This window comes from Emydura macquarii, unplaced genomic scaffold (assembly GCF_026122565.2).
Source record: "Emydura macquarii macquarii isolate MOO-44397 ecotype Brisbane River unplaced genomic scaffold, CSIRO-AGI_Emac_v2 contig_1045, whole genome shotgun sequence".
NCBI classification, from domain to species: domain Eukaryota; kingdom Metazoa; phylum Chordata; order Testudines; family Chelidae; genus Emydura; species Emydura macquarii.
In genome coordinates this window covers 11223673-11243668 of record NW_027131182.1, presented here as the reverse complement: position 1 = coordinate 11243668, position 19996 = coordinate 11223673, and the positions used below count along the sequence as shown (strand labels likewise).

The 19996-nt window shown below is 41.3% G+C and overlaps 1 protein-coding gene across 3 annotated transcripts; it reads left to right on the top strand.

Annotated features, from left to right (window-relative positions):
• Window positions 1–350: 350 nt before the first annotated feature.
• LOC137151180 (PDZ domain-containing protein 2-like) lies at window positions 351–16273 on the top strand. 3 transcript variants are annotated; one of them, XR_010919198.1, is made up of 2 exons: window positions 351–894; window positions 14062–14189. XR_010919198.1 is itself a non-coding variant. In XM_067545475.1 (2 exons), the coding sequence occupies exons 1-2, from the start codon at window positions 416–418 to the stop codon at window positions 15940–15942; spliced, it is 522 nt and encodes a 173-aa protein (XP_067401576.1). In that variant the 5' UTR covers window positions 351–415; the 3' UTR covers window positions 15943–16273. The 3 variants fall into 3 exon arrangements, 2 of the variants coding, with proteins under 2 accessions (XP_067401576.1, XP_067401575.1); XM_067545475.1 differs by lacking the exon at window positions 14062–14189 and adding an exon at window positions 15900–16273; XM_067545474.1 differs by lacking the exon at window positions 14062–14189 and adding an exon at window positions 6228–6346.
• The last annotated feature ends 3723 nt before the right edge of the window (window positions 16274–19996 follow it).

The window sequence follows — 19996 nt, the reverse complement described above, 5'->3', positions numbered from 1 at the left end:
TTTTATCTTGCAGGCCAAGCAGGTGTTGAGTGGACATGGTGATGAACTGACAACATTCCTCGTGGACTGAGTCCTCATTGGACGCCGGTGTCATTTTGTAGCTGGCCAGCTGTAAAAGTAGCCCAACAGGAATTCACTGACGCTTCCTTCCTCCTCTTGCTGAGCTCCCCACAGCAATTGTTTCAGTGTTTTCATAAAAGCGTCCTGTTCTCCTTGCCAAACTGAACAGTTCAGCAGAGCTGGATCTGAGTGTTGGTTTCCCATGTGCGTGCTCGTTCTCTCTCTCTCTCTCTCTCTGAAGATGGCTGGGGGTGAAGCTGATGGATGCTGTGATTCTGAGAGGAGGATTAGTGAAGCTCCACGTAGTGAACTTGGAAAGCCATCCTTCACGTGATGGGATCCTCGGGTGCCCACAATGCCCATCACTCAAGAGAACGCTGTGCTCTTCCTCCCCCTCCTGTATCACTGGCTGCAAAACAACCCGAGGAAGGAAGTGGAAGGGCCCGAGCAGAGTCTGTGTCAGGCTGCCATTCAGAAGCTGAGAGAGTACATACAGCTAAATTTTTCTGTGGATGAGAGCGAATTGCAGCATGCTGATCCCAGCACTTTAGACATGGAAATCTGCACGCTCTACCTTACCAAGGAGATGGGCAAAAATGAGGCTCTAGGCTTAAACTTTGGGAATATCCCTGCTTTTGGAGACTCTGGAGAGAAACGGAGAGGAGGAAAAAAGAGTAAAGCGCACAAAGGCCCAGTGCTTGATGTTGGCTGTATCTGGGTAACGGACTTAAAGAAAAACAGCCCGGCAGGGAAATGTGGGAAAGTGCAACTGAGAGATGAGATTCTTTCCCTGAATGGACAGTTAATGGTTGGCGTCGATGTCAGTGGGGCAAGGTAAGGGGCAAAATGGTTACTGCAGATCTGCAGTGCATCGAGATTGCTGTATAACACAATGGGTTGCCTTTCATTTGAATCTGCTAGATGCAGCAGAGGGTCTTCCCAGGGCAGCAGAATATCTCATGCTGGGGTGAGGGTTAGGGATATTCTCTGGTTAAGTCGGGGAAGTACAAGTGCAGTTGTGATAGACTCATTTTTGTTCTAGAGCGCACAAAATCTCCTCCTCCTAGTAAAAGGGCTTCCTTCCAGCAGTGTGGAGGTGGGTTTAGAATGTGATGCTTGCATCAAACAAGTCACCTGTCAAACAAAAGTGGCCAGATTCTCAACTTGTGTACATCAGCATAGCTTCATTTACCTCAGTGGGAATGTGTCAGTTTACACCAGCAGAGGGTCTGGCCCAGTAAGTAAAATCCTAAATGTGGGGGAGGGGGAAATTGAATAGGATTGTTGTTACTAATGTCACTGGAGCTGCCACAAACTTCTGAGCTTGAGCAAGTGTCATGGATTTACAGGCCCTGGGTTACGCCCCAGCCTTTAAACAGTCCCTGCGAGTTTCCCTCCAGTGTGCCAGATCCCCCAAGGGATCACACTTTTCCACAAAAACAAACCACATTACCTCCATGACTCCTGGACAGGGCCTTTGGTCTCCAGCAACCCCTCTTCTTCACCATGGCTCTCAACAGCAAGTCTAACCCAGACCAGACTCTAGACAGAGGTGTTTACTTGTTAGGGAGAAATGCAAACAGTGAGTAGCTGGAGTAATGCAAGGCAGGTTTCATAATCCCCTGGAATACAGCACTGGAGAGTCCATAGGTTAGCATGGGAAAGATAAATTTAAGACAGAGTCTACATGAGTGGGAGCCATGGCCTGTGATCCATGCTCTCCTCAGATTGCAGTTCTCTCTCTCTCTCTCTCTCTGTCCCTCTGTCCCTGCTCCGTTGGCAGCAGCAACCTTAAGAAACAATCACTCGACACCTCTTGACTGTGTTATCCAGCAAGGGTCTTTTTGCTCTGCTTCGCTGTGGAGTGGTCAGGGCAAGTAGTTTGCTCTAGGATTGGATGTTTGGTCATTGAGGCTTCCAATGTCTCAGTAGGGTTTTCCATTCAAAGGTGATGATTCCAGCCCTGACAGTCCTAGTGGGTATGTGTCTCAAGCACCTACTCCTAATCTCCCATGTCCCAGGGAGAAAATTAATTCTTCCCCCCAGGGTTAATGATGCAAAGTGGCCAGGTACAGAGTAATACAGATAGTTTGTAAACATATTACAAATATTCCCACATTTCTCACCAGTCATTTAATCTCTCTGGGCTTTTCTGCATGGTGGGGCAATGCGTGCTCTTATTTCAAACAGCATTGCATTAAAGCGCACTAGGGAGTCTTTAGTGCACACCAGCAGGGTCTACACAGATCAATTAATGAACAGCACGTTATTGCACTTTAGAAATCACCCCCCCCAACAGTGTAGACATACCCTCTGACTCATTTTCCGATCTAGAAAATGAGGCTGATGGTGCTCCTTGTCTCTCACCCTTTGTCTGTCTTCTCCATTATGATTGTAAACCCTTCGGAATTGGAATTGTCTCTGTGTTGGGGCAGCACCTAGCTCAATGGGTTCCTGATCTCAGTTGTAGCCATGAGGTGCTGCCATAATACAAACAATAAATAGTAACAGCACCTATTGAGCTCCATTGGTATCAGTAAAGGTAGGAGATGATTTACTACCACCTCATCTAGTCCTGCTGTGAGCAGGAGACTTATCTTCAGCTAAACAAATTGAGAGCATGCAATAAGATGGTGAGAAAAATGGAGCTGCATCTCGCTAAGTATCAGCTCTGATTTTCAATGGTGACTAGACCCAGCCTCTGTCTTGCAATAAAATGCCTTTGTCATTAATTGTATGCACAAACGATGGTATTAAGCTATCTCACTATCTTGCTGTGCCTGCAAAATGGAAGGTCATTTCTGAAAAGCATCCTAACCTGTGAATGAGGAACAATGATGTATTGTTGCTCCTCAGATAGAATGACCTGTTCCTAAAATCAAAGATCATCTGTGGACAGAGGTCAGGAATAATGTCACATTATTTTTCATGCCAAGGAAGTTAATGCCTTGTGGTGTCTGAGACTTCCAGGTGTCCGTTTTTATTTTTCCACCCCTGAGAGATTCCGGTTGTGCTGGTTTTAAAGGCTCTGTTACTAAATCAGTAAGCTATGGAGACTACTGATAATTAGAATAATGTTCTTTTTTTCCCCAGCTCAGATCTTCTGTGAGCTCCCAGAGGGGAAAAGCCCCTTGAAACAGCACTGGGATGCTGGAATTCTTAGATTTTTGGCGGTGTGTGGCAGGAGTTTTTTTATTCCTGCCAGTTCCTGAGACTCTACCTTAAAATGGTCCATGGTCTCTTGGACCAGGAAAAAATATAGGCCATTTATCAGCCAGACCTGGATATTTTCAACACTCCAGTCCAGTCTGTCCCTTAATCTCTGCCATTGTTCGACAGATGTGAAACTAGTGGAACAAACTTTCAGGGCCATCTGGGACTTTTTCACTTATGGTGCTGTTATGGATGCTTGGATTCATTCTCCTCTGAGTAGCAAATGGCACTCCTAAAGCGTGAGTGGTGTGCACAGGACTTGGTGGGTGCCACCTTGTAAATCACGTCCACTTTAAAGAGACCTCCTTGTAGGTTTCTCTCTCTCTCAGGGATCTCAAAACAGTGATAAATCCTGCCCACCATTATAAGATGCAGTACGTAAATAAGGCAGAGTGAAAGATTGAGTCACCTTATGGACTCTTTGCCGCCTCTTAGGCTTATTTTAAAATTGTATCACTCAATATATTTCCAGGATACAGCTACAGTAGCAGAGTGTTTTTCTGCTGGTTCTTCTGGTTTCACTGACTCTGCAGGGGCCTGTTGTAATGGAGATACTCCGCAGGGATGTGCAGTTCTGGCTCTGTGCTTCTCCGTGCTAGCCACTGTGTTGGAATTCTCTTGCTTAGTAAGGACAACATCCTTGCTTGATGTTAAGGGGCATTAATTCTGTGCTTTGATGCATGACTCGGTTTGCATAGTACATGCATGATTCATAGAGTTAAAATTCTGTTTGTGGTTCATGCCAGGGTTGGCCTGGTCTTGTGTGAATGAGAGTTGTGCTTAATTTTAGTTTGTAGCTACTGCTCTGAAACATGTGTACCAGAAACGCACCCTTGTTTCCCATACAGGGAACGATCATGTTGCAGTCTACATAGGGCCCTCTTCAGCATATGGTCGCTCTTTTTTTCTTCTTTTAAAATTTTTTAATAAATATTCATGAAGAAACTAACAATAAACAAAGCAAAGAGATAATGACTGACAGTTGTATAGATTACCAAATTCCACACATTTCACTAGATAGCTAATAAAATTACACGATTGTATGCAACTTCACAACTTGTCAAAGCTGCAAGACCAGACAATACAAAATCCAGCAGTATTACACAGACATAACATGCTAGGGTGTGGGTAACAATAGTTAAAAATAAAATAAAAGACAAAAAAAGGACACACAAATAGGCAAAAAAGAAGGGAGGAACTGAGGAGGGGGCACGTAGTCACTGTTTTGATGATTTTGTTCTACGCCATTTACAAAATTTGTCACAAAAGACAACTGACAATCTACAGAAGGTAGGGTGTCCTTTTTCTACTTAAGAAAACTTAGGCTATGGCTACATGAGAGATTTTTCAGCGGCGGAGCTGCAGCAATGCAGCTGCACCGCTGTAAGCTCTCTAATGTCAACGTGCTAAGCCGATGGTTACATTAGACTGCTCTTTCCCCTCAGTTTGACTGCTCCAGACAAATGAGTGGTAGTAGCTATGTCGGCAGGAGAAGCTCACTCACCAATATAGCGCTGTCTACACCGGCGGTTAGATTGGTGTAATTTACGTTGCATAGGGGGGTGGTTCTTTTACACCCTTGAGTGACATGAGTTATAGTGCAGTAAGTGCGAGTGTAGACCCAGCCTTAATCTTTTTGTAAAGTGGTTATCAAGCCATCCATGTACTCTTTCTGTATTTTCTTTCCCATCAGTCTCGTGTCTGTATCTTCAATAGCAGCCTATTACTTCTGCCTCATTCATCCAACGGTGGCATAATCGTGTCTGTAGATTGTGCTTTATTTAGGAACTGAATCTGCAGGGGCTGAGCATCTCATGCATGAGGTTCTGTTTTCTTACAGTTGTTTCTGGTGTTGCATGCACCACTTCCACGAGTTTCTTATGTATGAAGAGCTAAATTCTCTTCTGTGCTCCGCGGGGAAGTGGTCTTCAAGAGTATGTAGCTCTTCTGCACTCTCTCTCTATACAGAGCTCCAGAATAGACATCAGTACATCTGCCATGTGGATTGGAATGAAGAAGGTATATCTAAAACATTTCTGAATAGAATTGGTCAAAAAACGGGGAGGGAAATTTGCAAAATACTTTGAAAATTTCAGTCACTTTTGCTCTGCATGTTTCAAAAGATTTTTTTTGTCACTTTTCATGAAAAATTTCAAATTAAAGATCTCTGGTTTTTGTCCCCCCCTTCTCTACTTCTTTTCCTTTTTCTTTTTTCCCTCCTTTCTTCCTTCTTCCATATTGCCACTGAAAAAAGCAGGAGGAAGAGGAAAGATGAAAAAAGGCTAAACTTTTCACTTTCCATTTTTGAGACCCTCCACCCCCAAATTTTGAAAAAACAATTTTTTTTGAAAGTATTAGATTTCAAGAGAAGGCCATTTTTCAATGTATGTGTGTGTGTGTGTGGGGGGGGGGAACCCTTCATTACAAAAATGTGACCAGTTTTATTTCAGGAATAAGGAAAGTGCTCTTATTATTCTTCATTTTGCCACAAAGGCACAGCTTTCTGCCACGTTGTGGTGAGACACTGGCAGTGCAGTAAGTGTTTTGCCATAATCACTGTGTTTTCCCCATTGGTGGCTGTGGCAATCTTTGGAGCAGCCACAAGAGTTTAAAATGATGGTTCATTGGGACAGTGGTTGAAATACTTCTGTTTTCAGTAATCCCAGCAATAAATGTCTTGGCCCAGATGTTCATTAGTAGTGTCAGTCATTAGAATGTCCTAGAACATTTCCTGGCCTCTTACCCGAAAATTATTGAGGCAAAATGGGGCAAAATTATTATGAGAACTCCCTGTTAAAATATTTGCAGCATATCACTGAATGCAAAGCGTTGTTTTCTCTAAAGCCTAAAACAGTGGCTCCTCAGAATAGAATGGAAGGGATTAAATTTCACTTGACTAAACTAAAAACCCAAGATGCTGTAGATTATTGTTACTGGCTTCGTTTTATTTACAGTTATCAAACCACAGTGGATAACCTCCAGTTAGGGGAGCCCAAAGGCCTGGGACTGCTTAGCACAAGTGTGCACTTTGAAATGCTTTTGTAGCCTGCGGGCAGTTGTGTTCTGAAGATAATGAATAAACAGCCCAAGAAAGTCTTGGCTTGTGCTATTCTTTTCAAATGGAAGTTGTATTGTTAGAGCCAGTGTGCGATGGGTCTATGCAAAATGGGAAATAATCTGCAGTACGTGATGCTAATACTCCTCAGACACAGCCTATCATCTCACCAAGAGGATTTAAACTCCAAATGTTGGAGCGCAGAGCCCCAAGTGCACTGTGGGGCTTCCCCAAAGCTCTGTGATAATGGATGTTAAAGCCCTTTCAAAATCTAGTAGGACTAGAACATATTGGTATAGCATTTTTTCCCTTTCCTCCAGAAGAAATAGAGGTAGACTAGCCAAACGTGTTGAGAAATAAACTGCAGGAAGAAATGAGCTTTCTCCAAAATCCTCCTTCACGAGCAAAGGACTTAAGCAGAAGTTCACTAATTCCCAGAGTCGGCAGAGATCATAGCTTGTTTACCTTCTTTGCTTTGCTAATGGGAGAATGGGTTTGCTGTGCTCCCCCACTCCATTGTCTCTGCTCACATAACGTCTGTCTCCCCTCTCCCTCTTCTCCTTGCACAGTTGTTCTACTGTTGAGATGAGAGCCTTCTCCCTTGCCACTGGAACAGACTCTGCCTCATCAACATGCTGTTGCTTTCCAAATCTCTGTTGGCCCTTGTCTTCTTCACACAATGCACAGTCAGCCTGTGAAACTCCTTGCCAGAGGATGTTGTGAAGGCCAAGACTATAAAAAGAACTAGCTAAATTCATGGAGGGTAGGTCCATCAATGGCTATTAGCCAGGATAGGCAGGGATTGCTGTTTGCCAGAGGCTGGGAATGGGCAACAGGGGATGGATCACTTGATGATTACTTGTTCTGTTCATTCCCTCTGAAGCACCTGGCATTGGCCATTGTCAGGAGACAGGATACTGGGCTAGATGGAGTATTGGTCTGACCCAGTATGACCGTTCTTATGTCTCTGTCTCTTAGTTCCCTTCTTGGTTGTTAATTTTCAGACTGAGCACCATGCAGGCCTGTTGCACCCTGGAGTCCAGTCTTTTGTCTCGTATCCATTCTGTAAAGTGTCCTGGGGTAACTGGCGTGATAGTTGCCTTCCTTCTCCAGGAAAAGAGGGATGGAAAGCCTGCAGCTATCAAATGGGGAAGAAGCTCACTGGAAGGGAAGCTAGAATTAAAAAAGGGGGGTTGGGAGAGGGACCTTTAAGACCACGGCTGTGATCTAGTGTCTGTTGAAGAAAATGGTAAGGTTTGCACTGATCTGAAGGGTGCTACATCATGTCTACATGTGTTTCAAACAGTTCTTTTCTCCCAAATTTTGACTACAGATAAGAGTCACCAGTGACTGTCTTTGCACCCTAGTCTACCTCTTATTCCCCTCCAAGACCCTGGCAAAAATATATGAGTGGTCTCTACTTAATGAGTCTGAAATGAGGACCTATAAGTCCTTCTTGAGCCAGGACTGCAGGAGGGGAACGGTAGCAGTGCACCACAGGGGCTTCTCTGTCCCTGACTGTCCTGTGCTCACAAACCACTCAGAGACCCTCCAGTTCAGCAATCACTGGTGCAGTTTATTTACAGTGTGCAGTTCCACCACCTTCTTACTACATACAGCTTAGACTAGCAACCTCAGAGAACTTCTCAGCTTTTGCAGGCAGGCAGGAAGAGCTTCTGCTCACCTTCCACTCTCTGGCTCCCCCCCATTTCCTCCTCTTACTTCCTTTGCCTGGGCCCCTGGCTAATTAGGTGGATAGCTGCTTCCCATTCACCAATCAGATGCAGCTTTCTCTAGTCAGCTCCAATGTACCTCGCTTAATTGGGGCTGGCGTGACAGACGGCTGGCTAAAGAGTTGCTGCCGAGGACCCTGTCGCAGGAACAAACTTTCCCTGGGCCTCCTGCTATGCCCTTCTTCACTTTCTGGGTGACGATGTGTTTATTTAGAGCTGTATCACCCAGATAAGATTGTCTAGTTGCTGCCTCCGGGGTATCCAGTGTGTGGATGGGATTCTCCAGGCATGCTGGACTGGGCTGCCAAGAGGCTTGGGAGGAGGCTGGTGCTGCTGCCCCTGGATGTGTAAAAGGCTTCAAGGTAAATACAAAGTTTGGTAAGTTCATTAGCACCATAGTGCTACAAAACCCTGTATTAAGACAGAGACATGCATGATATGCATCTCCATTTCAGTCTGTGGTCTGATCATCTACTGTCATTAAACGGCTTCTCCCTCTAGGAGATATTCACTGTCTGGAAAAAACAACACACACTATAGCAGAAATACTTCACTGCTTTGGCCAGAAGGGTAAGTCACCCCAATGCCTTTCCCTGTAGCCCTACGGCGCTGAAAGGTGTTTGCACTATGAAGTTGAGTGAGCAAGTTGCCATTTTCACTGAGAGTTCCACTCTTGAAGCCGGCACCCCTGCTTCCAAGCTATAAGGGCAGTCTCTGACAATTAAGGCAGAATTCAGTGTGAATCTCATTAATCTGCAAATCACCGAAATTGCACAAAGTATGGTGACTTGTCTCTGCCCCCCCAGCAAAGAGCAGTTGAGGCCTTCTATCAGAAGAGCATCGCTATTTTCATACACTCTCCGAAGAGGCATTTGCTAGCACAGCATGGAGTGCTTTAGTCATGCATAATTAAAAGCGTAATTGTTCAAATCAGCGCATGGAGAATATTTTTGTGACCATTCTCCTCGCTCTTTCTGTAATGCCTGTGTGGCCACCTCCACAGTTAAAAGCATGAACCGCCAGGGCCTGAGATAAAGAGTCCAGGCATAAAAGGGACACGCACCACACTGACCAGCGGGTTACTCATCCAAAGGCCATGCTCAGTCTCAGGCCAAGAAATGAGGCAGTGAATATCGACACGCTGTTTAGGAATTGAAGTGAGAAGGATAAAGATGGAAGGTAGATGTCTGCTCAGCGGAGAATGCAGATGAATTTAAAAAGAAACCGCTTTTGTGTGGAACGGCTTTGGGGAAATGTCTCTTTCTTTCTGTTGAGGAGCTTTACACTCTGCTTATCCGACATGACGCTTCCCTCCAGGCAAAGAGTGTTGTCATGTACTCCTGGATGCTCATTTTCCCTCTTTGTACCAGGTGCAGGGTATGGTATAATGGGCTTATGTACCAGATGCAGGTCAGCCTTGAATAGCTGTCTCCATTTCCGTTGCTGATTTTGGGTGAAAGGTGACACACTCACCATAGCAGAGACTGTGCCTTCAGACAAAGCTCATTATACGGCTGTAATCAGCAAAAAGATAACGTGAGCAAGAACAAATGGAACTATTTAGATATGGTGGGCAGGTAGCAGCTGCTCAGAAAGACGTAGTTTGGAATATCCTTGCCCTATCATTACAGGGATAACATAATGAACCTGACGCCAATAAAAACTTCAACAAACCCTATTCTGCATCACCCAGTATTCTGTGGCTGGAAGCCCTGCCAAAGATATCCTTTTGTTTAAAGCTTTTTTCCATAAGAAACTGGTATGAGTAGGAGGAAAAATTATTCAGGCTTTGTTAAAACAGAAGAACAAAATTAAATGGGAGAATTCTTGCAAAGTGGAACTAAGATCTACTGTCACATTTTTAAAAGAATGCATCCATAAGTATGTGCATCTTCTCAAGCCTGACTTGTCCCTGCTTCTTGAATTTTTTAATGTATTATTCTTTTGCATGTATGACCCGTGTACATTCACTTAAATATTCCAGACTCAGATGCCCCTAAAAGGTCCTTTTTTCATAAATCCCATATGTGGAAATTGGGGATGCCCATAACTCTCCTTCTGGAAAAAATGAGAGGTAATTGACTGGTGATTAGAAGGAAAAATTATTGTTGTGATTGAGTTTTCCTGGTCAGTTGCTAAAGAAACTTTGCCCTGGGATAAACAAGTCCAGACTAGCTAACTGGTAGGAAGAAAGGATAACTGATGCCCTTCTCTATTTCCTCATGCTCAAAAAAAATTGATTTATTGCCCCGTTCCTATGTTGTGCTAGGGTCCATGTGCCTAGGAAATGCCCACAAGTTTTGCATAGTCAATATCATTATTTTTATTGCATAGTGCCTAAAAACCAATAATGAACTGAACCTCATTGTAACCAACAGACTTTGTAATACCATCTGAATGATTAGCCAAGCTAATCACCAGTTAATTAAAGGAGCTGCAATAAAGTGCTCTATCCTGAAGCTGTGAAGTTCTCTGTTGGAAAATTAGTTGCAGTGATAATGACATGAAGCCATTTTTGGACATGAAGTTCTTGTTAAAAATGGTTTTAAAACAGACTGTTTTTAATTCACAAGATTTCATGGTTTGTATCTAAATCCTTAACAAAAATTCAAATACAACTTAGATTTTTTTCAGTTTCCTCCAGGGGGCAATGTCTTATAAATATTTTGAGCAACAGGGCTGTGTGATTTTTGTTTTGTAGCATTGTGCAATCTAGCTTAACATATTTTAGATCTCTTGAGACATCAAAGAGAAACGCTTCTGTGCCTACTTTTTTGCATACATAATATATGTCTGGTACGTAAAAACTCCCACACAAATACAGTTGTGGCTCTGTCCAGGCAGTATAGCATGTCTAAGCTTTGGGAAGAGCATAGTGTAGAAAAAGGCATGTTAATCAACAAAACTTGGGAGCTGTGCTATTTCTTAGGGGCCTGATTCTCCTTTTATTCTTATGTAACTCCACTGACTTCAATATGGTTACTTTTTTATTTAAAACTGGTGTAAGAGAATAATATCTGGCCCTAAATCTTCAAATGCTAAGTAGCTACCGTGTAGTTCATTTTAGCAATCCAGTACAGAAGCATGTTGAAAGTAACTTGATTGGTCCAATGTAAATCGTGATACCCAGGAAATCTAAGGGGTTTTCTTTAATTGATCATCACTCTACTAGTAACTGAGAGATGGGGCTGAAATTCCACTGTTTCTCTAACTTGCTTGTTAGATGTATGGTAAGGGTTCACATCTGAATTCATTGTTCCCCCAAACTCTCACAGAAATGAATGGGAATCAAGGAATGCTGGAGTAGATGGACATTAGTGGAGCACATGTATTAAGACCCCCCTTTGTTGGAAGATCTCGGCATTACATTAAAGGGAGGCCCATTTCATTTAAGTACTGGCACATGTGTTTCTGTGTAAGCAGGTGCTTAAGTCCATCCTTTTTCAGGCTAGCACTGAAGCATTGCTGAATCAGAGCCAGTGTCTAACTCTCAGTTGCAGTGGTTTTGTTGGTTTATCGTTATTTTAACTTTCTTTTTGCGGTTCACTTTCCCTTTTTATGATAGTAACTATTGACTGTCCTATGTGAAATTAGATTTAGGGGACCAATAAAATTTCCCCTCTCACTAGTAACAGATTCTCTGGAATTTCACTCAATGGCAAACTTACATGTTCACAAACTTCTTGTGTTAAAATTCCATATAGAATGTTCACTGCAACAAAGTAACTCGGGAACTGCAATTGCCAAGTCTTCTAAATGAATAACCTGTTTGTTTCCCCTCCCCCCTGTACAGGAAAAAGCAACCAATTCAAGTGAAATGATTATTCCCAGAAATGTTCTAGTTGAAAACAATGAGCCCTGAGTCAAGCGAGCAGTAGTCCCATTAACTTCAATGGAACTAGCTATCTGAGTAAAGAAAGCAGCCCTCTTTGGTTTTGAGTAATAGGAAGACTAACAAAACTGAATGCAGAACTTTGCTCCCACCCCATAACTCCTACAATTTAAACAGGTAAAAGCTTCTTTTTAATTTCATCTGCCGGCCAGACAGTTCCCTGTTCTTTTTGGTGGATTTAGACATCAGATTAGTACAAAATAAAGCTTTTTACAATTTTATAGCTTCTGGAAAAGAGGATATCAGCCCAATTTTAGGCTGCTAATAGAGAAATAAGTGTCCTTTGTTCCATTTCCCAAGCCACATGTTGGTGATTCACCACATGTTGGTGATTCAAGCCTGTACGTAGGTGACCATGAATTAATACACTGACTTAGTTCATGTCGTCATGTCACACCTTAGTGGCTGGTCCTGGGAAGTAGAACAGCTTAGTGCTTTATCACTGTTTGGGAATTATTCTTTACCTTCAGTTATAGGGGCCTGCGTTTTGGAGGTTCAGTCCCCGCTGATGACCTGTGATGTCTGTAGGCATGCCTCCATGGATATGTTATATATGGATTGCTGCAGGTGTACCAAATAAATGGTTTCTGCTCTGTCTTTTGCTCTCTTGTTGTGGAGGGCTTTGGAGAGCAACATCATTCCGTAGAAGAATGAGGCTTAGGATATCTGAAAGCACTCACAGTAGTATAACTCTATGGTCTTCAGTGGAGTTACTTTTGGTATACCTTGGTGTACGAGAGTTCAAAAGCAGCCCTTCTGTATTTTACATTGCCATTTGTTACCTGACCAAACTATAAATAGTATTGTTTCCTAGTTGATTTGTTTTACTTCATTACCTGCATTCAGAAAATAAGTAGTGAGCATAGTAGGACAGAAAACTGTGTTCCATAAATTATCCAATTTAATTTGAGTGAGCAATGTGGTTGAAAGAAAACTGATTTAAATAATTCACAGCGATGCTGTGGAGCGAGAAATAATAAAGCTGATGTATATTGATGTTGAATGCATCCGAAGTTAATGGCTGGAGCTTGGGAGTCAAAGTCAACAAAAGTTTACCACAGAGCTCTATGTGGATGTGGCTTGTGTTTTAAATAATATATAAAAAAATCCAGAGTCTTGGTGTTTATAGCAGATTATTTTATGGCCTGGGTCACTAAAGATAGCACCTAAGGTTCATATGCCAGACCCTGGAAAACATGTTTGAGGGTCATTATACAACAAAAGAAATCTCAGGCAACTTGGTGCAGAAATCAACATCTGTCTTGAGGGATGTGGTCTTAAGAAGAGATTGAAAAGAAATAAAAGAAGCAAAGAGGTAGAAATAGCTTTATGTCAGAGGAAGGATGGAGAAATAATTGATGTGAGACTGTGGAGGACCTTTAGGTGGGACAGAATCATTAAGCCTTATAATACTTATACCTGATTGAATAACAGACCAAAGTATGTGTTTAATATGTTTTATTTATTGGTTGAATATGGTGATGCTGAATATGGTTCAGTCAACCCTAATAATCAAAGATAATTATCATAACATGTTGATGATATATTTGTGTACAAACATCACCCTCATCACCCATGCCCTGCTGATTTCTCTAATCTTGAATGTTCTCATATCTAATGATTATATTGATAGCAAGAATGAAAAATATTGGAAGTCATATTTTCCCTTTTTTGGACAAGCTTCCTATAAAATTCTCAATATGTACAGGAATATTCCAAGCCACCCAAATACATGTTGCATTATACAATCATGGATCCTACTGAAAACACCTCAAGAGCTCCCTGACAAAACGTTATAAACCAAGATGCCTGCTGTGGTCCTGATTATCTTCTCACTTATGCCTGTGTAACTGAGATCAGAATCAGGCATGTAATTGAAGTAAATGCCTCTAAAACTCTATCTTGTGCCTCTTGGTTTCTTGTTGTTTGGTATTTGTGAATTTTTCACATTTCCTTTGGTAATTATACACAGATTGCCACCTCTCTAAATTACCATTTGCACTGGTGAATGTGTTAAGTATATAAGGGAATAACTTTTCTTATGTATACACTTGTATCTTAAATCAGTCATCAATTTAGTGGGACCCCCCCTCTCTCTCTCTCCTTAGCTTATGGAGCTGCTGACTACCTGTCTGTGCTGGAGGTACTAATAAGCAGGGTTGCTTTCATAAGAGCTAATAGCAGGATATCTTCTAAAACATCTCTTGCTCCAGACAGATATTTGAGCTATGTGGATAAATTTACAGGTCAGAAAAAAAATATTTTAACAGAGATACCTGATAATTATGAAATAAAACAATTATCGTCCAGTCTTGTGTGGTGCATCTATGAGGCAAAAATGTGGGATAGTGAGAAGACATTTATCTGTAGGATTTGTTAGTGGAAAAACTGAACTGTGTTTTTCTAAATTTTTTCTCCTGGCCAGAACTCTGTCTCTTTATGTTCCTGGTGCAGACTTTTAAAAAACAACCTTGTTTTGTGGTGTTATTCCTGCCAACATGCAGCTGAAATTTGGTATTTTAGGTTTTCTGCACATAAGAAGGTTCAAAGCCAAGCATGCTGGAGCTGCCAGCAAACACACACTAACAAAAGACATTCATAATATTTTACAAAACTATACATATTATACACTCACCTGTTTATCTTAGACAGCTGAAGCTGTTCAAAAGTCTAGCACTTAGCTCTGAATATCAAAAGTTTGATTACATGGGGAAAAAAATCACCAGGACTCTGGGAAACGTATTCAGAGATGAAACTTTATCCTGTTAAATAAAAATCCTTTTTCGTGAGTAGTCCAGTGCAAGTTTTAACAGGTTCTTTGGAAAGCAATTGAACCAAGAGGGAAGCAGTATCAGCATCAAGATAAGCATGCAATATTTTTTAAAGGATTAAATAGAACCATATAATTATTCCTATGACAGGTGTGTTTTCATAGTAGGAAAAGTTGGTAAGGATAGGTAAGTCTTAAGTTTTCTCCCTCAAATATCCTCTCTCACATGCATACTTCATATCAGTTTTCCTTGCTTTGTTGCCTTCAATTACACCTGTGTTGGCCGATTGCTGCCTGTGGCGATCTTGATGTCCTCATCTAATTCATGATGGACAAGTATCCACATCCCAACCTCCCATCACAACTGGCACCAGATGGCATGTTGGCAAGCAATATGAGCCAAGGCAATGACAGGTACTTCCTCAGAGGTCAGAGTTGAAGCATATTACTGTAGAGTGTGGAGAAGTCTGCATTGCTGTTACTCATGATGTTCTTGTTCTGGGTAGAGAGGATGTCAGACTCTAGGGCTTGACAATCCAAAACCTTTTGCAAATACTAAATTCACACACAATTGTTTACCACATGCTTTTCTTCAGCATCCACCAGATAAACTGAAGATCAAACCCTGAAGAATAGATGCATGTGCCTGGGGGAATGTGAAATGTTAGGAGATTTCATTACTTTCATTTTTGCTGGAGTAGCTGTTCATTAGAACTTTCCACCATTAGGTTATGGTGGATGCTGTAGACACTCTTGTATAGTCATTGAAAAACCCAATACTCCTTTCACTAAACTCAACAGGAAAACTTCCTCTTGATTTCAAGGAGAGAAGGTTCAGGTTTCTAATTAGCAAAATGAAGTCAACCACAAAGTTAAAAATTGGAGAAGAATATGAAATCCCTTTTGAATTAATCTGAAACACTATTCATAATTAGTATCAGAGTAGAAGGGATTGTACAGTCAGATGAGAAGTATTTTTAGTACCCCTGGAAAAAAGAATCTTCCTATCTTTCAATGCAGTTGTTTAAACAGAGGAATTTTATTGGAGGACGGGTGGGGAAAACAACAGATTAAAGGAAACAACGTAGATTGGGAAGGTCTGTTTCTGATTTCTCTTACATCAGTTTTATGCCACTGTTCTCTTTAAGAGTTATCCTTGATTTATGCTGGTTTAAGGAAGAAGAATGAGGCCTATAGGATCTGTCATCAAAAGCGGTAAGTTTCACAAACTGGACGTACAAGAAAATACACCAGCCTCAAAGAGTTCAGGAGAAGCAAGGGACCAATCAGAAACCTCTGATCCAAAGAGACTGAGGGATGGAGTGAGGTACCAGAGTAGAAGTACAAGAGGAACCCTGCCCATGGAGTGCCTTAAACAGCATACACAAGATCTTATTGACAATACCAGATGCTGCTCAGCAATGATGTGAAGACTATAACGAAGGCATGCTGTACCCATCCAACCCAAGAAAGAAGCCTAGCAGATTACATTTGTATGAAATGAATCCTGCAGATTACTTTAGCAGGAATAATTGAACTTGGACATTAGAAAGGCCTGGATCAAGGAATCTAATTGAGGTCTCGTATTTAAGGAAAAATGGACAAATTCTGGCAATATTCTTAAAATGGTCTCAAAAAGAAAATACTTAGGAACAGCTACAGCATGTTCCTGCATATCGATCCAGAGCCTGATGAGAGCGATCAAGGGAGACAAAATCCTCTGTAAACTTCATGCATGTTTTAAAGATGATTCTTGAAACGTTAATAAGTGACAGGTGAATGGCATATTTCAACATGCACTGGGTAGTAGGTGGTACATAGAGATAAAATGCAGGGTGCTTGGCAGTGTTTAAAAAGCAAGCGAGATATTGGGTCATACTGTGCCTACAATGTGGTATAAAGTACAGTTTATTGCGCTGATGGAAGCTAGTGTAGCCTGAAATCAAACCACATTTGGATCAATCTCTGCAGCTCTTGTTAATATACTAGAGTCAGGACATTGGAGAGACTAATATAAATGACTTCAAGATGGAGCTAGATATGTTGGAGAGGGCATCCACTGCTGTAACCTCCGTTATTTCATGTGTTTAAGTGGGTGGAAAATATTAGCTGGCCCTTTCTTAGGAGCAGCACTCTATGGAATGTTTCCCCCAGGGTGAAGTTCACCCCATGTGTAGACAGCCAGCAGAAGCCCCATTTGCCACTTGAATCCCATATAAGTACTATACTGAGGGCAAAAGTGCTGGAGATAGGCCTTGCACTGGCTCTCTGCACAGGGGTGAATTTCATTCCTAACGCTCAACTGTTCCTATGGTAACTCTGGGAATGCAGCATGCCAGTGCTTCCAATACTTGAATGAGCTGCTCTTGAGTTCATCCCTGTGCGCTCTATGCTGGTTAAAGGACTGCTTGCTGATAACCATCGTCAGCCAAAGGTTTGTCCTTGGTCCCTATCAGCTTGCGTTCAAACCACTTAGCTGCTAGTGCACATGACTGGAGACTGAAAAGGGAATTGAGACTCTTTCCCATGCTCCTTCTGTCTCTCAGGTCTCACCAGGCCTTGATCATGCTTCAAAAGTGGGTCAGTCCCATCTTTGTTGTCAGTTACATGACTTTCAGCACCAAAGGAGGGGGTGTCAGCCCTTGGGCATTAGGTTCCTTGATCCAGGCCTTTTTATTTGAGGTATCAGCAATGGATCCTTTTCCTGGAGTAAATGAATCACTATATCTTTCACTATCATTCACAATGTTGCTGCTCGAGAATGGCTATGAGAATGAAATCCTGGCGATTTGCTTCCTCTCTGCTGGGTCTGCCCCTCAGTCTGTTGCACTTATTTGGTAGGTTCACTTTTCTGACAAGCAATATTAGAACCACTGTTGAATACACAGCTAAAGGATTTCTATAAAGGGGATAGAGGCTCTCTGCAAAACCTATCAATGCCTTAGAAGCAGCATTAAGCTGCCTCTAGTTAGTCACTTGGTGTTTTTAAATACTGTTTCCAAATATAAACCTGAGCGGTCACTGGATAATGAGAAGTCTGGCACATTGTGTACTGTGTGTGGTCTCAGGATATTTTCTTGGAAGATGCAGATTGCTGCTCTTGCAAAATTCATTTGATAACTATGATTCCCCTTCCCCTCCATGATTGTTGTGCTTCTTGTGTAACTTTTTACACTTAACAGAGCTGGAGTTAAAAATAGTTTTCTTTCTGAATTGTCTCTGTGGACTAAAAATGTCCTTAGGTTACCTTCTGAATGCTAACCCCAGACGGGGGAAGAAAAATTCAAAACACAGTCTTTGATTCAACCAAAATGTTCATTTCTTTAGTTACCCAAATAATATTGGGAAGAGGTTAAAGATGGAGAAAGCTGTGTTTTAACCCCGAGGAGGGAAAAGATAGGAATTTACATATAGATATGCAAGTAATAAGCATTTATTTTAAGAAATATTTATGGAAATATTCTCATCTCAATACGCAAAAGAGAGAAAATATGTGGATCTGCATAATGGACACAATCATGTTCCTATGGAAGCTGATGGGAATTCTTCCACTCACATCAGTGATGCAGGATTGAGCCCAAAGTTCATGTGAAATTAGAAGCTGGTCCTTCACTTTTTGCTTTTAAAGGACACTGTCAACTCTAAATTTGGCTCCCAGATGGACTTTTTCTGAAAGCAATCTTAGATAAAACCTAAGAGCAATAGAAATGTTCCCGAAAGTGCTAAAAAGATTCCAATGAAAACAGGTTATTTTAAAACAAATGAACATTTCCCTGAAATGTCTGACACTCAGAAGTGAAAGTAACTATAAATAAAAGTGAAACTGACTTAATTGTTCAGAGAAATGCAAATAGTAAACAAATAGTAAGAGGTAAACTGGAACTTTAAAATTTTTTCACTTTTTATAATTTAAGGTGTTAGTATAATAGGTAAACAAAATATTTTAGTGCCAAGCAAAATGGTTGCATCACCCATAAATCTGGAAGTATCGCTAAATAATATTCTATGGGATTATTTACAAAGCAAGGCTCAGTAATGCAAAAATAACTTAGCTGCAACACATCCACATTGTATTTTATTTTATTACATTTCATTTTGTAAAGAGTGTTTGGCAGAATGTTCTTTTAAAATAGGGATTTTTTTTATATATGTGATGATTATTTTAAAAATGATCAGCCTGTAAAGAAAGCTTGAATGCATAAAAACAGCTATAACATGGTTGTTTGCTAACTGAACAAATGTTTCTCTATAAACTTGCATAAACAATTCCATTCTTGAAGGCCCAGATTTCTGGTTTATGGAATAAATTTGGAACCGATATTCCAGAAAGGCACTTGTGGAAAGGAATTGGTGAGGGCTATGAATAGTGTCACCCTTAAATCAGACACAGTGCAGAGATAAGAGTTCCTTAAGATTCCACTTTGGAAGAATGATAGCTGACATTCAAAACATGGGGTTGTGTCCCTGATCATCTTGGCTAATACCGACTGATGGACCTATCCTCCATGAATTTATCTAATTCTTTTTTGGACCCAGTTATACTTTTGGCTTTCACAACATCCACTGGCAACAAGTTCCGTAGGTTGACTGTGTGCTATGTGAAAAAGTACTTCCTTATGTTAGTGTAAACTACAGAATCATAATTCAAGGGTGTCACCTTCTGTGGCATAGCAGGGGGGACTTGTTGCCTCCCCGGCTTCCAGATCCTGGTTCTCTGGTTGGTGGAAATTTTGATAATACAGTGTCGTTGGAAATGGGTCGATTTGTGTATCAGTCAAAAGTCCTTTCTCTCATGAACACAGTGGTACCAAACATGACACATCTAGAATAATTATTTACCTATAAATTTGAGAAAATGTTTTAAAATCAACTTTTTAAAATTATACTTTTTACGAAGTTATGTCAGACATGCAGCCCTCAAAGTTAAATTATGGTCCTTGACTGACAGTACTGTATTACAAGTTAATGCTCAGAACATGATGCCTGATGGATTTTTTTTTTTTACGTTACAGATTACTACAAATGGAAGGAGAGCTTTGAGTTGATTTGCCAGCATTGGCAAAAAAGGAGGAGTCAGGAGGTACTAATTATCAGTTTTGTTTATTATGCCAAGAGAGTTGTAAAGAGGCACTGGTGAAGATGTTAGTATGCAGCCAGAAATTACTGGAACCCATCCACAAGTGGTATGTGGATCTGGGTGATTTTGTACAGTGACAGTACTGTGAACCAAATTCTAGCAAGGGAAAGATGGTGATGTGCTATAGAAGCACACA

What these genes read in the sequence shown, in the direction of transcription:
- LOC137151180 (XM_067545474.1), top strand. Translation starts at nt 416, where the DNA reads ATGCCCATCACTCAAGAGAACGCTGTGCTCTTCCTCCCCCTCCTGTAT. An exon ending in GTCGATGTCAGTGGGGCAAG is followed by an intron (nt 895 to 6,227) that starts GTAAGGGGCAAA and finishes TTTTATTTACAG; the next exon opens with TTATCAAACCACAGTGGATA.